At 43.1% G+C, this 17,641-nt stretch overlaps 1 protein-coding gene across 1 annotated transcript; it reads left to right on the plus strand.

Annotated features, from left to right (window-relative positions):
• Window positions 1-7,593: 7,593 nt before the first annotated feature.
• RAB14 (RAB14, member RAS oncogene family) lies at window positions 7,594-13,617 on the plus strand. Its single transcript, XM_010183143.1, has 7 exons — window positions 7,594-7,646; window positions 8,091-8,144; window positions 9,631-9,808; window positions 10,846-10,912; window positions 11,807-11,894; window positions 12,184-12,214; window positions 12,801-13,617. The coding sequence occupies exons 1-7, from the start codon at window positions 7,595-7,597 to the stop codon at window positions 12,976-12,978; spliced, it is 648 nt and encodes a 215-aa protein (XP_010181445.1). The 5' UTR covers window position 7,594; the 3' UTR covers window positions 12,979-13,617.
• Window positions 13,618-17,641: the final 4,024 nt, after the last annotated feature.

A 17,641-nucleotide genomic window follows, 5' to 3' on the forward strand; every position in this document is an offset into this window, starting at 1 on the left:
TGGGCAGGAGCTAGGCCGCTGCTGTACTGTTTGTCGCCACCGCCTCCCATTCCTCCTCTGCACTGCACACTCCCTGTGTAACACGCCACCATCACAAGTACTCGTGCACATGCGATATATATATATATATGCCCCTTACTAATCGTTGCAGTTGCACGTAGGATGTTTACTGTATGTATATGTTTTACTGTGTATGTGGCCGGTGTGCAGTGTTATCTGTACTGTTTTTATGTTGACGTATGCTGTCATGAACTTAGAAAAATAACTTTTATGAGGGCTGGGGGAAATGCCACTTCCTAATCGAGAAGGTGACGAAAGTATTCTAGACCTGTTGCCTGTTTTCTTTTGTCTATGCTTATTTGGGCTAAACAGAAGAAGGCAGTTCTGTTCTTTCACCCAGTTGTCTGTGGCCTGTTTGCAGTACAGTCTTAGGATTTCTGTAACATCTGTGGGTAGCTTTGTCTTGAATTAAAATTGTACTGGATTATTTCTGTAATAAAGCCAGGAGAAGGTGTCTGTCTGCATTGGCGTCTCTCTGGCTTTGGAGTCTGCTTGATGTGGACTTTGCTTTCTAGGCCTCTGAAACAGAAGGTCTCTGTGTTTTGTATGACAGGTTTTTTAGAGAGGTAAACTTACCCCTTGGTGAACAAGACTCACTCAGGCTGTCTGTATCCTAAATAGACTTCTGACTTTGAAATGGACTTTTCCAGTAGTCAGATGTTATCTTATGGAACTAATTGTTTTGGGGACTGATTTCTGTTATGGCTTGTATTGAGGGCCTCCTGTGTGTTACCGAGGAATGCGAAGAAAATCCCAAGGGAGGACTTAGTAATTAAATATCACGTAGTTTAATATGGACTAAAAAGGAATTTGCTAGCTTCCTGTAGGGATTTGAAAATGTCATAAATCTAAGTGTGAGGAAGAAGCTCCTATCTTCCTTTTCTGTTTTATGAATAACAACAGAAAAAAGTTACTGTGAAGGACAGCAGTTTGAAAACAAACCTGTTATACTGGAGGTACTAGGATTTAAAATTTAAATAGATCTTTTAAAATTACCTGCTTACTCCTGTTGATCTCATGGAGCCTGCTTATGGTTGGTTCTCATTTTACTTCTGAAGCAAAGAAGATAGACCTTACTTAATTCTGTTCTGAATGCGTTTGTGATTGCTTGTGCTTCCGGAAGTGATGACTCCAGGCAGTTAGGAGTTCTGACTTGTTAGACTGACCACAGAACTCTCCTGGTTTCTGTAGATACTTAGCTGATGTCTCTGGAATGCGGTTTTCCTGCTACGTTCACAGACGTGCTACAGGTTAAACTCTTTTATAGGAAGAGGAAAATAAGATAACCAAGGATTCATAAATGGATAAAGAACTATGGCTGAGAGAATGGACATTGGAGAAAATGCTCTTACTGATGAGGGCAGGTATGCAATATTAAATTTAGCTATGGTGCTAGGGTGTGGTTAATAAGAAATAAGGTGTGTGCGTATAAATGCAGGAAGTTTAGGAAACAAAATGGAGGAACTTCATGGAGCAGGATGTGAAACCATTGAAAGGATAACCAGTGCTGTGTGTGTGACTGGATAGCTGTTGAGCAAAATAAAAAAGTGAAGATAGTATGATCCATAGCCTTGATTTAAAAACACATAAAGTCAGAGTTCTCATATAGGAAGATAAGCGAGGCCTGTGAAGTCCTTAGAAATACATAATAGGCCTCAGGCTGAGCTAAGGTGTTTTACATGATTAAAGAATATAGCAAATGCATTTCTTCAAGAACAGCTTGAAATGGGCTCTGCACAGCTGAAGCTTGTTAGTCTGAGCCCAGCAGTGTGCAGCCTCCTGTGCTTCCAGAGGAAGAATAACTGGACATGGAGATAATAAGGAAATGCAAAATGATCTTCAGCAGCAGATCAGAAGAAACTTGCTGGGTGGCTGGTTGATCGAAGATCAGTTCAGCCAGATTTACTGTCTTGTGCTAATCAGATGCTTTAATGAACTCCAAGTGGGGAAAGCTGAAAAGGATGACTCCAGAAGAGCTGGAGAAAGAGCGAGGAACTGGCAAGCAACAAGTAATGTCAGATGTGAAAGTACTGTGCTGCGAGCAGGCTGCTAATGAGACTCCTCAGAGATCAGTCTCGGGGCTTTTTAAAGACAAACATGCAAAAATAAATAGAGCAAGGAGGCTGTGGGGCCATCATCTTAAAGAGGACAGAGGTGTTTATATGTGTAGGAAGATTTCAGTGTCCTTTGTGTGTGGAAGTCATAGAACCACAATGAAATTTAGTTTTAATAGACTTCATAGCTTGCTATAGACAACAGACCTATGGGAATTCACTGCTTGGGTCTATTAACTGATAACAAAACTGTTATTACCTTCCAGTACGGTGCGATTTTACGGAAGACCACAATTGAAGCAATTACAGGCTGTATTTCTATCGGGCTTCTAAAGTAAGGTACCAGTTAGACTGTATTGTTTTGTGTGCTTGACAGCAGTCTTCATCGGGGAAATAGCACAATTATGAATTGAAACAATTCTACATCTCCCCAGTTCTTCCTTCCCCTTCTCAGTGTTCTCTGTTAACTCACATAAATATGCAGGGAAGAAAAGGAAGATTATGCCCTGGGAAAGAGGATAACTACCTGTTCATTTTTTGTAGAGATTTAGAAGCTGTTCTAAATATTATTATTGGTTGTATACAGTTCCCTGTGTATGCAATTAATATTTTATTCCAGATGAAAAAACTAACAGCTCTTTAGAAGTTGTTTCAGTTTATGGAAGGAATCATTTTAGGGCATTACCTTTTATAGAAGGAAACTGGACTTTAACTGTGATATCCTTTCCTGTTGCATATCCTTGAGGAATGACCGAAAGAACACCTGGATGGCCAGATGAAAAAACGAGATGCCGCTTGCCTCAGACTAACTAAACAGTGGTCATCTGGCTGCAGGGTGGTGTGTTTTGAAGGGGAACCTGTAATAATTCCACAGTCCTGAGTTTGAAGCTGGTAGCTCTTTTCAGAGGTACCATTTCTGTGATGATTGGCCAGCTGATGGCATTAACCATATTCATTGTCTATTAAAACCTGTGCATACAGGTTCTAGTCACTTCTGATAACATACCTGCTTCTTGCTGAGTATGAAGCTATGAAGTGTCTCTGCAAACAATATCCAGTGAAGAGTTAAAACTGACTGTGCCCTTGAGTTGAACTAGAAGGAACTGCATGGGTCTCACAAAAGCTGGATATGATATTTACAGTTAACGTTATACTGATAAAGAATGTTATGGCAATGCACGTGGATCAGCCTTATCTCCGTTTGTACAGATGTGTACTGATACTTGAAATAAGGCTTCATTGAGATGTCAAAATACCTGTGTAGTGCTTGTTGTTTAGAGGAATGTGTAGGTGTCGCTGGTATCTCACTAAGGTCATCTTTAACTTTTTCATAAATAAAAAGAAGCCTCTAAGAGAGAAGTTGATACATGGAAAACAGACGGTGGTGACACTGTTCATGGTAAAATTTCTAGTCCTAACTGTAATACAGAAATGAATTGTTATGGTTTTGAAGCTAGCAGAAATTTGTGTCTAGTGAAGCATGGACCTCTGGCTTGTTGCCATCCCGAAATAATGCTCTGATTTCTGGGGAAGTGTTTATGTCTGAAAGGGGAGCCAAAACTTGTTGTAAATTGGCAGACACTCCCAGAAGGATGGTGGCAGGTAGACTGAGCATCCAGGCTAAACTTCTTTTGCTTTCTGTTAGCAGTAAATTCGTGGTTGGTTGACTTTGACATCATCTTGTGTAATGTCAGTGGCTGAAGGTTAAATTGTGTAAACCTCTATGTGACTTTCTTGGTCCTGAAGTCCTTCACCCTCTGCTCTCCAGAGGAAGACCCCAACCCTCCCATACTGGGATTATTAGGATTCCTGGGTCAGGAGCAGAGGGCTGTGAAGTGGAGGTGCACCTCCAGTTTCTACAGATGGCTGATGCCATCGATGTATATTAACCCCTTGCATTAACATGGAGCTAATATTTTTTGTTTACCGAATGCTGTTGTGCTCTATTCTTGCCTAGGCTTCCTTCCTTCATCTGTAGTAAATGCTGAGATTCAGTTTTTGAAGGCCAAATTCTCACCATGGATTCTGTGTTTAGTTTGTTGCATTTATTTCCCCCCCTCAGCTCAGAGTCCTTCTGGAATAGCAGTTTTATTCCAAGATCTCTGAGTCCAGTTTGGATTCCTGCTTGTCCTTACTGGAATTTGGATGCTTCAAAGTTTATTTTGTTGTCTTTTTTTAAAGAAGTCACCTGTTAGTCAGAAAAGACTCCTGACCTTGAGTAATAACTTGGAATATTTCAGAATCCTATCTGTAATGTGACCCTTGGAATAACACCAAATATTAACACCAAACTGTTGCTTGGTTTTGTTGTTGGGGTTGTCACGTTGTTTTAGTTTAATTCCAGAAATTGTGTTTAAACTTAGTATCTGTGTTTCTACAAGCTTTTGGTTCCTGTGTCGATCAGGCACAATAAGAGTCATCATATGAGTAGATTTATCTGTCAGTATTGCCATTAAGAATCCATTTCTTTAAGCTGTAGCGAGAGTGTGCTAGGCCTGGCTGTACACAGTGGGGTGTGGTATCTCTCACTTCCTTCAGGGGCTGAATGTCACTGTAAGAATGAGGGTAAAGTTTTAGTAACGAGGCATCGCTTGAAGCTGCTCCTCCATTCCCACCCGTTTCTTTGCAGACTTAGTTGCCAAGCACAACATTTGGTTTTCTGACTCACTTTGAAGTGGGAACTGATTTTGATGCATATGTTGCAAAGCAGTGTCAGGGGGTTTTTATGTTGAAATAGCATAGTTAGACTCCTTTCCTTAAAGAGTGTAATGACAGTAGTTTGTCAAACAGATGTGTATTTTGCAGTAAAGATTCTGGCCGAGAGACTCGTTTCAAATTCAGTTTGTGATACAGCCTGCACAGAGATCCCAGTTTGTCTGTTCCTTCAAAAGAAAAGTTTCCCTTCCCCTCCAGTGATGCTGCTTACGAGCTTGGATACTCAAATGTGTTGTATACAGGAGTATTTTAGTCGTGTGCTCAGAAACATGAAACTTCTTTGAGTAGCTTTTGGAGTACCTGGCATTCCTTAGCCAGCTGCTGTTGTGAAGGAAGAGAGGGTCACCTGGGTTTCTGCAGGACAGATTTCACAGCCACACAAGTGGTTCCCTACCTGGGGATTTATGATGCTGAGTGTTAGTTTAAAAACAGTTCCTAGATAACGGCTGTCCTCAGAATGTACCATGGATGTTTCAGACCAGATGCATCTTGGTGCTCTGTCTCTTCACCTTGCTTGCTCTGTGTCTGTAGCACCCACCTGTTTTCTGTGACAAGTGGTACAGTTAGTGCTATCTCCTGAGGTACCTGCAACTATAAATTTGCCTTCTCAAGCTTTTTTTTTTTTTGGTACTTCTGCTTACATACCTTATAATCCTCCAGTTTCACCTTGTCTGCTATCAAGCTGAATTGAGCTGTGAGGATTATTTCTATATTTATAGCTTTCCTTAGAAAGCAAGTGGCACTTTACATGTCCTGTAAGAACAAGTGGGTTGAGTCAGAAGATGCTCAGTTTGGATGTTCCTGCTGTTGGGGCATGCTGGAGAAGAGAAAGAACGTCATATGTGAAGATATGATCAGAAAACTTGAATTGTGGGATGTTTCCACAATGACACATTAATTTGGACCTCTATATGGAGCGTTAAAACAGCCAGGAAAGAAGGCAGTCAAGTTGTTGGCTTGTTTGTTAAAGGACAGGGCATTTTTCTGTCATGGATATGAATTCTTCCCCAGCATAGCCACAGGCAGTGGTCTGTCCACTGAGGAGGATGAAGGTGCTGTGCAATGGCTGCATGGGATTTCCCTCAACTAGGGCAGAAGCTTTTCTTCAAATTTTCTGGATTGCAGTGACTGTTCTTGGAGCCTGTGCAGCACTTGGTGTGCAGTTCTCTTTTGCCAACATGTATAAGAATTACTGTCCAAAATGCTTTTGTTTACTATCTTGGATTAAACTTGGTTTAACAGACCAGTGTGTATATAGGACTTAGTGTAGATGCTTTGCATACTGCTTGGGATATAAAAGACTTCAGACTTTCCATATCATGAGCCAAGCATGGGGAAAAGGGAAGGCGCAGATCAGCAGCTGACATGCAGTCAACGCTTCATAGGCACTTCTTGGCATTGCTGCCCCTCCAAGGTCTAGATAAGAGCATTTGCTTTAAACCTCTGCTGTGTAGAGTGGTGGTTGTTGGCTGTGTGCTGTGAATGAGATTTGTTGTCAGTCACCTTCTTTCTTACAACTGCAGTTCACTGTTGTGGATTAATTGTAGTTGAGGAAACAGTACTTTACTTTTGAAAAAGTTACAGGCTTGTAAGCTTTCCTGCATTCTTTTTTCTTTACAGTACTGGTTTAATTTGTCATGTGAATGACACATGACAGAAGGAAAATCTTTCTAGGCTAAAGCCATGTTCCTTATAAAAATTATCTTTTTTTTTTTTAATGGCTGGCTGCCTGCCACCCAGGAGAGGGAAGGGAAATGGTAAATTCCTAGTAGAAATTTGCCACTTGCTTAACTGATCACACTATGTCTAGTTTAACTTAAAACTTGGGACAAAAGCAGGCATTTTGCATCCTTTGTGTTAACTGGCAATATCTGGTGTGTGTAGACTTGTAATCCTGGTTAACTTATGTGTTGGTTGGTAAGCCAGCCACAGCTGAAGCCAATTCTAATTCCCCCTACATGTGAGAAAGCATAGAACTCTGGAATATTGGAAGTACTTAACCCCAGTCTAATTCTGACTATCGCTTAGTCCACTGTAGAGCATAGATTAGTGAGTAAACCTCACCACATCAGTGAGGTGTATTCAAGGAAAAAAACAAACACCCCCAAAATGAGAGAAACTTGCTGTAATGCTGCTCTGCTGATGAAGCCACGTGTTAACTGACTTCCTGAACATCTGATGTGTGGCTTGTACTGCTCTTCTGATGTGGACGTGTAGCAGTCCCGACCCCAGTTATGGCTGCTGCAGCATTCTTCTGCTGTCTTTTTAAATAATTCGTAGCTGTTTGATGCAAGCTGCTCGGTTTCCTTTGTTTGTGTTGCAAATCTCACAAGTGTGAGGCAATAGTTCCATATTGCTGGTTTTGTTAAATCTCTTCAGATTTTTCTCTTGCAGTCAGATTTTATTTTTGGTTCATGTATCAGCTCTTTGGTGAGTGAGTACTGGTCCATGCAGTGACTCTGGAGCTTTTCAACAGCTTGAAGTCTTACTCATTCAGTTTTATGCAGTATCAGTACTACACAGAGTGTGTTTTTACTGACAGGGGTTCAGAGTGAATGATGTGGGAGTTCTGCTGAATATTTCTGGCACAAATTCAGTGACTGTGAGGAAGTACACAAACTTGAACAGTGAATGAAAGGATAGCTGGGGGGGAGGAAGGGGAAGGGTGTTTTGTTTGCTTATGTGAGCTAAATTGGATTAATTGAGTTGAGTTGGGTGAACAAGTAGCAGTTCTGATGTTTTCTGTTCTTTGTTTTAGTGCCACAATGGCAACTGCACCTTACAACTATTCCTACATCTTTAAGTACATCATTATTGGTAAGTATCACTGCGCATGTACCTGTTCATGTCCATGTGTATATGCATGACAACCTGCCTACAAACCCAGTGGCCGTGCTACCTGTGACTTCTGTTGCATGCTACGTGCTCTATAATAGTGATTCTTCCAGTAGTTAATTGTTCAACCTCAGCCCCTCACAGATCGCCACGCTTGCTCTAAAGCTTTAGCACATAGAAAGGCAAATGCCGTTGTGTGCTGCAGAATTGAGAGCTGTGTGCTTGGCAGGAGGTGAGCTGAGAGTGAATATATACAGTACAAAAGTGGATAAGTTTAAGGAGCGTAGCCTGGTGTAGAGCATCGCCAGCTCCTGAGAAAGGAGCGGCTGCTGGTGTCTGTAGCATTCGTTGTGGGATGAGGGTGAAGAAAATGTGCTTGTTACAGCAATGATGTGGTGTCAGCCTTAACTGTTCTTTCTGTGACAGGGGACATGGGTGTAGGAAAGTCCTGTTTGCTTCATCAGTTTACAGAAAAGAAGTGTGAGTATCTCAATTCACAATATTTATTCTAACTGGTATGTTCGATCCCTCTTTCCTGCCTTTTTGTTTTTACTATGCATGAGCTTGGTGTGGTGTCTGTCTTCATCTTGTATGGGTTTGTATTATACTGAGTCAGATTTTTGTTTTGGTTCCTGCAGATGTAGAAATAAAATGTTGATGTAGTAATGGCAAAACTGCTGCTTCAGTCAGTCCTGGGAAGACCATGTATGGTTTTACAGATTTTTCCGGGGAATTTTGATATGGAACAAAGTGAAATTTCTTGTCTGAAATGTGCATGTTTTCAGTATTGGTGTAGCTTGAACACAAGTGGTTGGAGTTTTTTAGTGCTTTTAAGGACTTCAAAAGAAAAAAGGATTAACTTTTCTTTGGCTCTTTGCTGCTACTCCAGTGTGCAAACATCAGCCCCGTAGCTGCTGTGTGACCCAGGACACTTGGACCACTGGGTGTGGTGGTGTTTAAGGCTCACGGCAATCTCTCTCAACTGTAACATTTTTCATGTGTGCTATTGTGACTAATAAAGAATTAGCTTCAATTCTTCGTAATAATTCACGTTGCATTGGGGTTTGCAGCAGCTGTTGGCTCTTACAGCTTTCCATGTAGCTCACACTCAATGGATAAGCCTGTAGGTATTTATTAGTACAGTTAGTCTTTTTCAAGTGCTATTCAAGATGCAGCAGTAAGTGGGTACAAGCCACAGTTTATTTCTGCGTTCTAGTTGAAACAGTTTAAAAAATCATACTGCGTTTAATTAAAATCCTGTATCAGCCAAGGCTTCTAATGTTACTTTGCATGTGGTCACATTCTTGATGAGACTATGTCTTGTTCTTGGTCTGTCAGCATTAAGGCGAAGCAATACAACTGAAAAAAACCCCTAATGTACTAAACACCTCTGCTACAAGACTGTCACTAACTGTAGGTGGCTTGAATAGGTACTCATCCTTAATGTATTTTCCTGATCTTTCTTAGAGATGATTTAATTATAACTACAAAGATGCCTTTTTGATTTGCTGTGTTGATAGCTACTTACGAAACTGGCTTTTTCCTGTGGACAGCCATGCTCTTACCCTGAAATAACTTGGATGTTATTTTGAAGCTGTATTACAGACTTGTAGCTGTATCTTGGTAATTTCCTGAAAGTTATCTCTTTTCCTGCTACATAAAATAGTTAACAGTTTCAGCAAGGACAGACTGAGAATCAACTGACTTGATACCTTCCCGTATATGTGACCAAACAGCCTCAGTGTACAAACGTCAGAGAAGGCAAGGAATGTTATAACTGCTCTTAAAATTAAGAGTTCAGGAAATAACTTCATTTAATTTCTGTTTGGGTACTGTAGCTGTAAAAATGCCTTCCTAGGGACTGAAAATCTAATGAAGATACTGAAAAGTGGAGATAAGTGTGTCTTTGTAGCAAGGAGACCTTGTACCAGAGAGATTTGAACTTTGCTTTTGTTTTTCGTGACAGTTATGGCAGACTGTCCTCACACAATTGGTGTTGAATTTGGGACAAGAATAATCGAAGTTAGTGGCCAAAAAATTAAACTACAGATCTGGGATACAGCAGGACAAGAGAGATTCAGGGCTGTCACACGAAGCTACTACAGAGGAGCAGCGGGAGCTCTCATGGTCTACGACATTACCAGGTAAGGTGCATCTTTGGGTACCACAGCCTTGTTTGTGCTGTCCTGTCTGTCCTCTTGCCTTGGATTTAAAGGTCTTGATCTCTGGATGGATTTTTATCCTGTTGTGTGACTCTTGCCACGGTTCTTTATGTAAATACTTTTAAAGTATTTAAAAAGCTGAAAATGAAACACAGGGACTTGTGTGAGCTGCTTTTCCTGGAAAACTTCACTGTGGACAGACGTGAGGATGTTACTGCTTCAGGCCTTGGCTACCTGTGTTGAAGCTGTTTAAAGAACTGGCTTTGCCCTTCAGATCTACTCTTCAGTACATAGATTTTTTTTTTTTCTCTTGCTGGGAGGCAATGGAGATGTCTCTGATTACGTGGCAGGAATAGTCTCAGGAGATGCAGGACAGCAAGTTGCCTCTGTTGCAGGGGGCTGTGTAAAGGTGCTTAACAGACACTGGACAGATGAGAACGTTGCAGAAGTCTGGGCCTTTTCACGGGCTACTGTAACAAAAGGAGGCTGCATAGAAGCTATCATGAACATTAAAGATGTTGCTAAAAGAACAGTTGATCAGATGTGCAATGTGAAATACTTTTTGCCTCCGCATGTCTCCCATTTTCCTCTGGGGCTCTTCTTGATACTCTTTACGTACCTTTGCTTGTCTGCATATACAGGTATATCTCCTGTTTGTTTAAATTTTGAGTAAAACATAAATAATCTCATGCACTGCTTGTAACCAATGTGCTATTCTACTGTCTGGTGTTCTGTAAGAGTATTTGACAGGAAATCCTTTAATGTGTTCTGTATAATACAATATCCTTCTTGCCCTTTTGAAGACAGTACAGCTCCTGCATACACGGAGTGCAGCTTGGTGTGACGTGTTGAAATGCTGGTCTGAGCTCAAATGAGACGCTGCTGCTTGTGTTTGAGGCTGGGGAGGAGAAGAGGGATGGTGGACGTTAGTGTGTTTAACGGATGCTGCCTATGCTGTTGGCACTTACATATTTTTAAAAATACTGTAGCTAAAACTGCTCTCACTTGATTCTTTGCAGAAGAAGTACGTATAATCACTTAAGCAGCTGGCTGACAGATGCAAGGAACCTCACCAATCCAAATACTGTGAGTTGGACTTTATTTAGCTTGAAAGCAAGGTTGCTTGTCTCTAAGTGAGAGGTGGAATGCTTAGGCCAAAGCAGGTGCAGTGGTGGCAGCGTTCTCTTAAATAAGCTACCTCTGTTTTCCTCAACTCCTCAGCTCTTGAGTTACCCTGATGTCCCCACTTTGCATGCACCAGTGACTCTTCCCTCCTCTCTGCAGCTGGAGAGGTGTAGGCTGCTGTGGAGGAAAGCAGGGCTTTCTTCTCAGTCTTCTTGTGCTGCTCACCTTTCTAGGGCAGCCGTTTAATTTGGCAGCAGTTCTCTTCAGCAGTTGGAGACAAAATTGTGATCAACTCTGAACAAACCTTAACTTTTGTTATTAACTTCTTGCTTTGTGGTGGTAGTGAGGTGAATGCAGTCTCATCTTAGACTGGAAAAGAAATTGGATCTCTAGCAAGGGTGCCCAGCTCTTGTGAAGGGATGGGGCAAGAACAGTCTTCTGTGTCTCTGCCCCTACCACAGAACTGTTGTCCTTCGGGCTTTTTCTGACTGACCCTGACTTTAGCACCAAACTCATTGGAAGACTCTTCCATGATGAAAGAAAGCTTTAATCATCTGCTAATCTAGACAGAATGTTTAAAAGAAATATGAGAAGTGGTTCAGGATACAACTCCCATGAATAAAGAGCACAGTACCACTGCTTTTTAGGACTTTTTTGGAAGCAGCAGCTGGAGAGGCTGTTCCTGACTTTCAGAGGGACACTGTCAGAGCAGTGTGTTCCTGAAGATGCATTTAGGGGTTTGCATTTAGACTTTCCTGCATGTTTCCTTGTTGTTTCATCTTTTTAATAAAGAGGGTGATGGTAAAAAAGCTAATAAGCTTTTTCCCACGTTAATTTTTCTCTCTTCTGAACTAGGTGATAATCCTCATAGGAAATAAAGCAGATCTGGAAGCACAGAGGGATGTTACGTATGAAGAAGCCAAACAATTTGCTGAAGAAAATGGTATGTGATAGTGATGTTAAAGTCAATCCTCAGCATTGACAGCTGCAAGCTTACACTGCCAAAGTAATGTAATTCTATGTACAGACTTCTGCTGTCTCTCGAATAGTCTGGCTTAACTTTGACTGTGCTTAGGTCTAGAAATCAGCTTGTGTGCTGATGCCTTCACTTAGTCATAAAATACATTTTAGTACTCAAGCAATGTCTTGCACGTCATCTGACGGTCATGATGTGACTTAGGGCTGTTTGATGTGTACAATGCATTGACTCTTCAACCTCTGTTTCTGAACAGGTTTATTGTTCCTTGAAGCAAGTGCAAAAACGTAAGTGATTTTTGTCTGGAGTAATGATTCAGATGTGATCTGTTTAAGAGGCATATATTGGCTGTGACTGGGTACAGCCACAGGGTTCAGGTATAGTAGGGTTTTACAAGTGGAGGAAAAAAAAAAGACCTTATTTTTGAGCTCTCTTGGAGCACGAGTGGTTTCAGTCATGTCAGATTTGACTTGAAGGTGACTTGGAAATGAGCCCTCTTGCTAACTCGGCCCTGTTTAACCAAAAGATTTGGATGAATAGCAGCTCCCCTGTCTTTCAGCCTCTTCAAACCGCTCTGTGTGTGTGGCTCGGTGCCATAGCTTATTTTTGCTGCTTGGTGTTATGGCACGTAGTTCTTCTTCCTGGCTAGTCCTGACAGCTGTAATGGCTGGGGAGTGACCTGCCCTGGTGAAGGCTGTCCCAGGACAGGTTCTCAAACTCGGGGGTGGCTGCTTGAAGTCCTGTAAGCTCCTCCTGCATTAAGAGTGCAGGGGGGCAACTGCGTCTCCTGGATGGCCTGTCCCATCCCAGCCACGGTGTCACTGCGCTGCTTGACTGGTGTCACCTCAATAACTCACGCTGCTCTCTTCATAGCGGAGAGAACGTTGAGGATGCCTTCCTGGAGGCCGCCAAGAAAATCTACCAGAACATCCAAGATGGGAGCCTGGATCTGAACGCAGCAGAGTCGGGTGTACAGCACAAACCCTCAGCTCCGCAGGGGGGGCGGCTAACCAGCGAACCCCAGCCCCAGAGAGAAGGCTGTGGCTGCTAGTGACCTCCATTCATGGCTCCATTTCTGCCCCTCCACCTCTGTCTGCGGGACGCGGTGCTTTTGACCGCTTCCCTGTCTTCTGTACATCTTCTTGGGTTTAATTAAACTCTTGAGACAAGTTTAACACAGTACTAAACTGCTAAACAACTTTAGATGTAATCAGGTTATCAAAGGCAAGTAGAGTAATAAAACCTCTCCTGCATGGTAAATCTAGATTTTTTTTTTTTCCTTGATTGTCCTTGTGATAGTGTCACCAATGCATAATTTAAACTGAGCACTGATGCTGGACTCATGATTTTACACTTCCGCAGGGCTTTGTCTTGTACGGTTTAATTTGATGGTTCTTTGGCCTTTCTTCCCCGCCTCTGACTGTGTGGAGCTGTCCATAGGAACGGATACGTTTTTGCTGTGAAACGACTTCCGATGGTAGCGAGGGGCTCTGTAACAATGTGCTTTTGTTGAAAGACTTTCCTGTGGGGTGTGTGTTGGGGGTCGGGGTGGGCTGGCGCAGGAGAAACAATCCATTCATTCTCGTGCTCATAGCTTTACATGGGGTTTTTTGCCAATTTTACCCCTTACATCTGTTAACAGAACGTAAATATGTATAAAATTTGAAGGAACTGAGCTAACAGTTAAATACATCCTGTGTATATGATTTTAATGAAGAAAATGATGACTGGCATTCGGACAGTATATCAGGAAATACCAGTTTGTACAGTCTGCCCTGTGACCACGTTGCCCTGTTAGTACAGAGACGGCTGTAGCTGCTGTTCACTACCGCAGGCTCAACTCCTTGGTGTCACCAGTGGCCGTTGCGTGGGGAGCTCTGACCCCGCCGCAAACACTACCACTGGTGGGAGCCATCTGATCCTCGCACTGTGGTGTTTCTCTGCCATTTGATGACCCTGTTCTGTGCAATCAGCAGCGTGCTAACCGCTTTTCTCTTCTGTAAGCGTTCTGCATTCTTGGGCTTCATTGCCTGCCTTGCATCCTACACCAAGGCTGGTTCTCTTGCACATCTTGCGCTTTTCTACCTTGAACTTTTTGAATGGTTGGAGGCTGAACTGGGCAGTTGGAATGATACGCCTGCTCCCTAGGGATTTGTAACTACTGGTGTATTTTTAACAGTGTGGGGGTTTCTTTTAAGGCTTGGGCTTTTTCATCAAGCCTTTGAGTATGTCTGTCATGGGATGACACAGCCCATACTGACCGTATGGAGGGGGTGTTTCAGGTGGTGACTGCACATGTGGGTGTCACTGAACATGTGAGGGATTTGCTGTTGTCAGGTGAAAATGCGTGGCTCTGTGCAGCATGTTTGTACCTCACGTGAGGTGTCACACGGTTTAGAAACAGAAGGGGGTCAGTGCTTCCCCATGATCAAATGTCCAACTTCAGTCTTACTGCAGTGTTTCAAATACAAAGTAGTCTGAAAATCCTCTCTAGACACTAAAACTACACAATGTTCAGGCTTGTAAGTAACCAGTGGTACCAGAGTCTTGTACAGTCAATGTTAAATAAAAGCCAAAACTGGAATGTGCAGACAATAGGATTTGGGTAACTTGTGCACTGTCCCTCTGTTTTGTCTGGTTAGTCCTTTTTTTAACTAATACTCTTAAGTACATGGGTATGTTCAAGATCTACAGCTAACGCATCCTGCTTAACCGAGGTTGCACCACCAAGGGTTTGCCCTGGGACCATGACCTGCTGCTGGTGTGAAGTTGATGTTGTAATGACTACAGCTTGTTGAGGTGCAATACCTGTACTCCAGTCAGTTACAGTAGGTCTTCCTGTTTCTCACAGAAAGGATCTGTTTGGACTGCTGTACTCCTCATTTGGTGTAACAATGCTATTAATCTCAATATTTGTAAATAAAGTACCTGTATCTAGATGAACCACAGTGGCTTGTGTTATTTGCTTGTGGGGGCTTGAGCCCTGGAGCTGCAGTTTGGGCTGTTCCTCATCTCCTTGGGCCCCTCCTCAGAATGATCTGAGCACCCCAGGGGTATGGGGGAAATCCTCCTCCAGCTCTGGCCTGTCCGCTCTCTACACTTTGAGTATCTCTGGGTCGGAACAGGGAAATAACGCCCAGCAACTGCATGCTGTAGCAAGATTAATAATTTTGATTCACAGGTAACTGGATTTTTGAGGATTCCAACGAGATTCCCTCATTTCCATCGTCCTGCGGTACACTGGCAACAGAACAAACTGCAGTTGATCAGTTTAAGTACAGGAGGTGGCCAAGTTTAGTTAGAACATACCTGTTGCTCTCCCTTCAAGCAGTTCAAGGCCACAGAAACAAACAGAGCTCACTTCTGACCTGGGAGGAGGTGAATTACGGTCAAACAACTCACAAACCCAATGCCATCTGCTTGTGGTTTGAACATCACATCCCTTGAGGTTAGAACACTTTTTAAACAGTCTTGACAATGTCACCAGCTGGGTATAAATGGAACTGATGACTTCTTTAGGCTCAGCTCTGGCAGTGCATGTCCAAGCAAGAGGAAATGCTCATCAGAGGAAAACAGCAGACAGAAGGCACCCTTCACAGCCTGAAGCGCCAGGTTGATGTGCTGGATGACCTGGTCAGCAGCACGTCTTCACATTCACTGTTTGTGGCCCAACGCTCAAGCCTGGCAGCTCTTCACGATGCTGTGAATGTAACTAAAACACAGGTAATCCGCTCCTGCGCACAGGAATGCTGGTGTGGGGTTGTTTTTTAATAATGTTTAGCTTGCTGGTAAGCTGTTGCAGCCCCATGCTCACCGTTCTGGAGGCACTGCAGGGGTCTGCTGAAGGTGGGGTGATGGCGCTGTATACTTGGGTACTCTGGCAGTAGCCAACTTGTTTGAAAAGGATAGGTTTTCCTCAACGTTGTTTGGTTTCCTTTTTACTTTGTCACACCTTTTATTCTTTACAATCCAAATTTTTCCTTGTTTTTTGAAGACTAATGTATCTCTGCTGACTGAAGACATTAGTTTATTACTCAGACTCAGTTTTACTGCTTTTCCCAGGCTGCTCTGATGAGACAGGCCCACGTCCCAGCACTGTCTCGGATGGTGCATCCCAGCTGACGAGGAATTTCCCAGTAAAGCCCAGAGGTGAGACATCACTTCAGCTCTGCTGGAACCTCCCAGAGTTAAGGGTGTCCTGAACATTGCAGTTTTGTAGTGGTAGCCATGGGGTGGGAGGGTGGGTGCAGGGCCGTTCTCAGACTGTGTTGCTTCTTTCTTGGGGTTTGATGCTGTTTTGGTTCTTAGTTGTGAGTTTTCAAACAAGTTGTGGGTGAAGCTCTCTGTGCTGTGGAGAAATTACTGCTGTGGTGACCAGCTGAAACACTGAGCTCCTGCTACCCTTGATTGTTCAGGAATGCTTTCAATATATGGATTGCCTAGCATCTCCACTTCAGTTTCAGCTGCTTTTGAGACTGGCCTGGTACTTGACCAGGACACAGCCTCTGCAGCTGGAAATACAGCACAACCGTGGGCCAGAAACACTGGGGTCAGCTCAGCACAGCTCCAGGGCTATGGGTGCCATCAGTCACCGCTGTCACAGACCCCTCTACCTCACTGCTCTGCCAGCCTCAGAAAAGGCAGTGTCAGCACTGACCAACAGTGGACTGCGAAGGTTCTGTATGATTGAGTAACTGAGCTTTATGTATAGATGTTTTTAAAAAAATAGATTTAAAATGGATTGAAGTGTGTCCAAAACACAACCTCTCCTCCTTCAGGGCAGGTATGTGTCACTTAACTCTGTCCCTTGTTACAAGTTTTGGTCTCAGAGGAGTCAGTTTCCCTGTTGTTAATGCATGGATGTTGACATAGTTCTTTTTGAGAATTTCCTTGAAATAAACTTTACTGACTGCTGCAGACTTTTTTATCCAGGACTGCGTGTGTGTTTTGTTAGGGTTTTTTCCCCCCAGCCCTCTCACTCCTGTCTATGGAGTCAGGCTTGGACATCACTCTCCAACTTGTAATCCACATTATGAATGCAAACCTTTCTCTGCACTGAGTGTCAAGGAACATTTCTGGGCTCTGGAAGAGCCTGGAAGCCTCCTCTTGTGAGCAGCCTGAGGTTTTTACCACTTCAAAAGTCCATCCTAGAGGTTAACCACAAACAGCTGAAGCACAGATACCATCACTACAAGGAATTCCTGTGTAATTCTGGGTAGTTCTCACATTCAGTTCAGGGAGATGATTTTCTTCAGCCCAGGCCTGACTGGAGGGGAGAAGCAGCACCTGCTTGGCCACCTGCGGAGATGAGGAACAGCCCAAACTGCAGCTCCAGGGCCCAAGCCCCCACAAGCAAATAACAGAAGCCACTGTGAGTCAGGTACTTTACTGACAAATATTTAGATTAATAGCATTGCAGACCAGTGAATCAGGAGAACCCACACAACAGGATTTCTTCAAGTTCAAAGGCAGAAACAGCCTTAAACAGAAGCAGCCAGAGCTGTTGTGCAGCACAATCTAGAAACACCAGAGGTGGGCTGCCTCAAGTTCTGTCTGGTCATGGAGTTCATGTGTTACTTTGTTCCTCTTACGATCAAAACAGGTGTTTCATCATTTTGCTGTTGAAAGATGACCCAAATCCCCAGGCATTCTCCCCTCAGCTGGGACTAACACAGAGTTTTCTATCACAGAATCTCAGACCGTTAGGGATTGGA

Source organism: Mesitornis unicolor, unplaced genomic scaffold, assembly GCF_000695765.1.
Source record: "Mesitornis unicolor isolate BGI_N332 unplaced genomic scaffold, ASM69576v1 scaffold5574, whole genome shotgun sequence".
Classification (NCBI taxonomy): domain Eukaryota; kingdom Metazoa; phylum Chordata; class Aves; order Mesitornithiformes; family Mesitornithidae; genus Mesitornis; species Mesitornis unicolor.

Bases quoted from the DNA above. Each gene is read 5' to 3' on its own strand.
- RAB14 (XM_010183143.1), top strand. From the start codon at position 7,595: ATGGCAACTGCACCTTACAACTATTCCTACATCTTTAAGTACATCATT. The intron at 8,145-9,630 runs GTGAGTATCTCA...TTTTCGTGACAG, and splicing joins TCAGTTTACAGAAAAGAAGT to TTATGGCAGACTGTCCTCAC. The intron at 10,913-11,806 runs GTGAGTTGGACT...CTTCTGAACTAG, and splicing joins ACCTCACCAATCCAAATACT to GTGATAATCCTCATAGGAAA.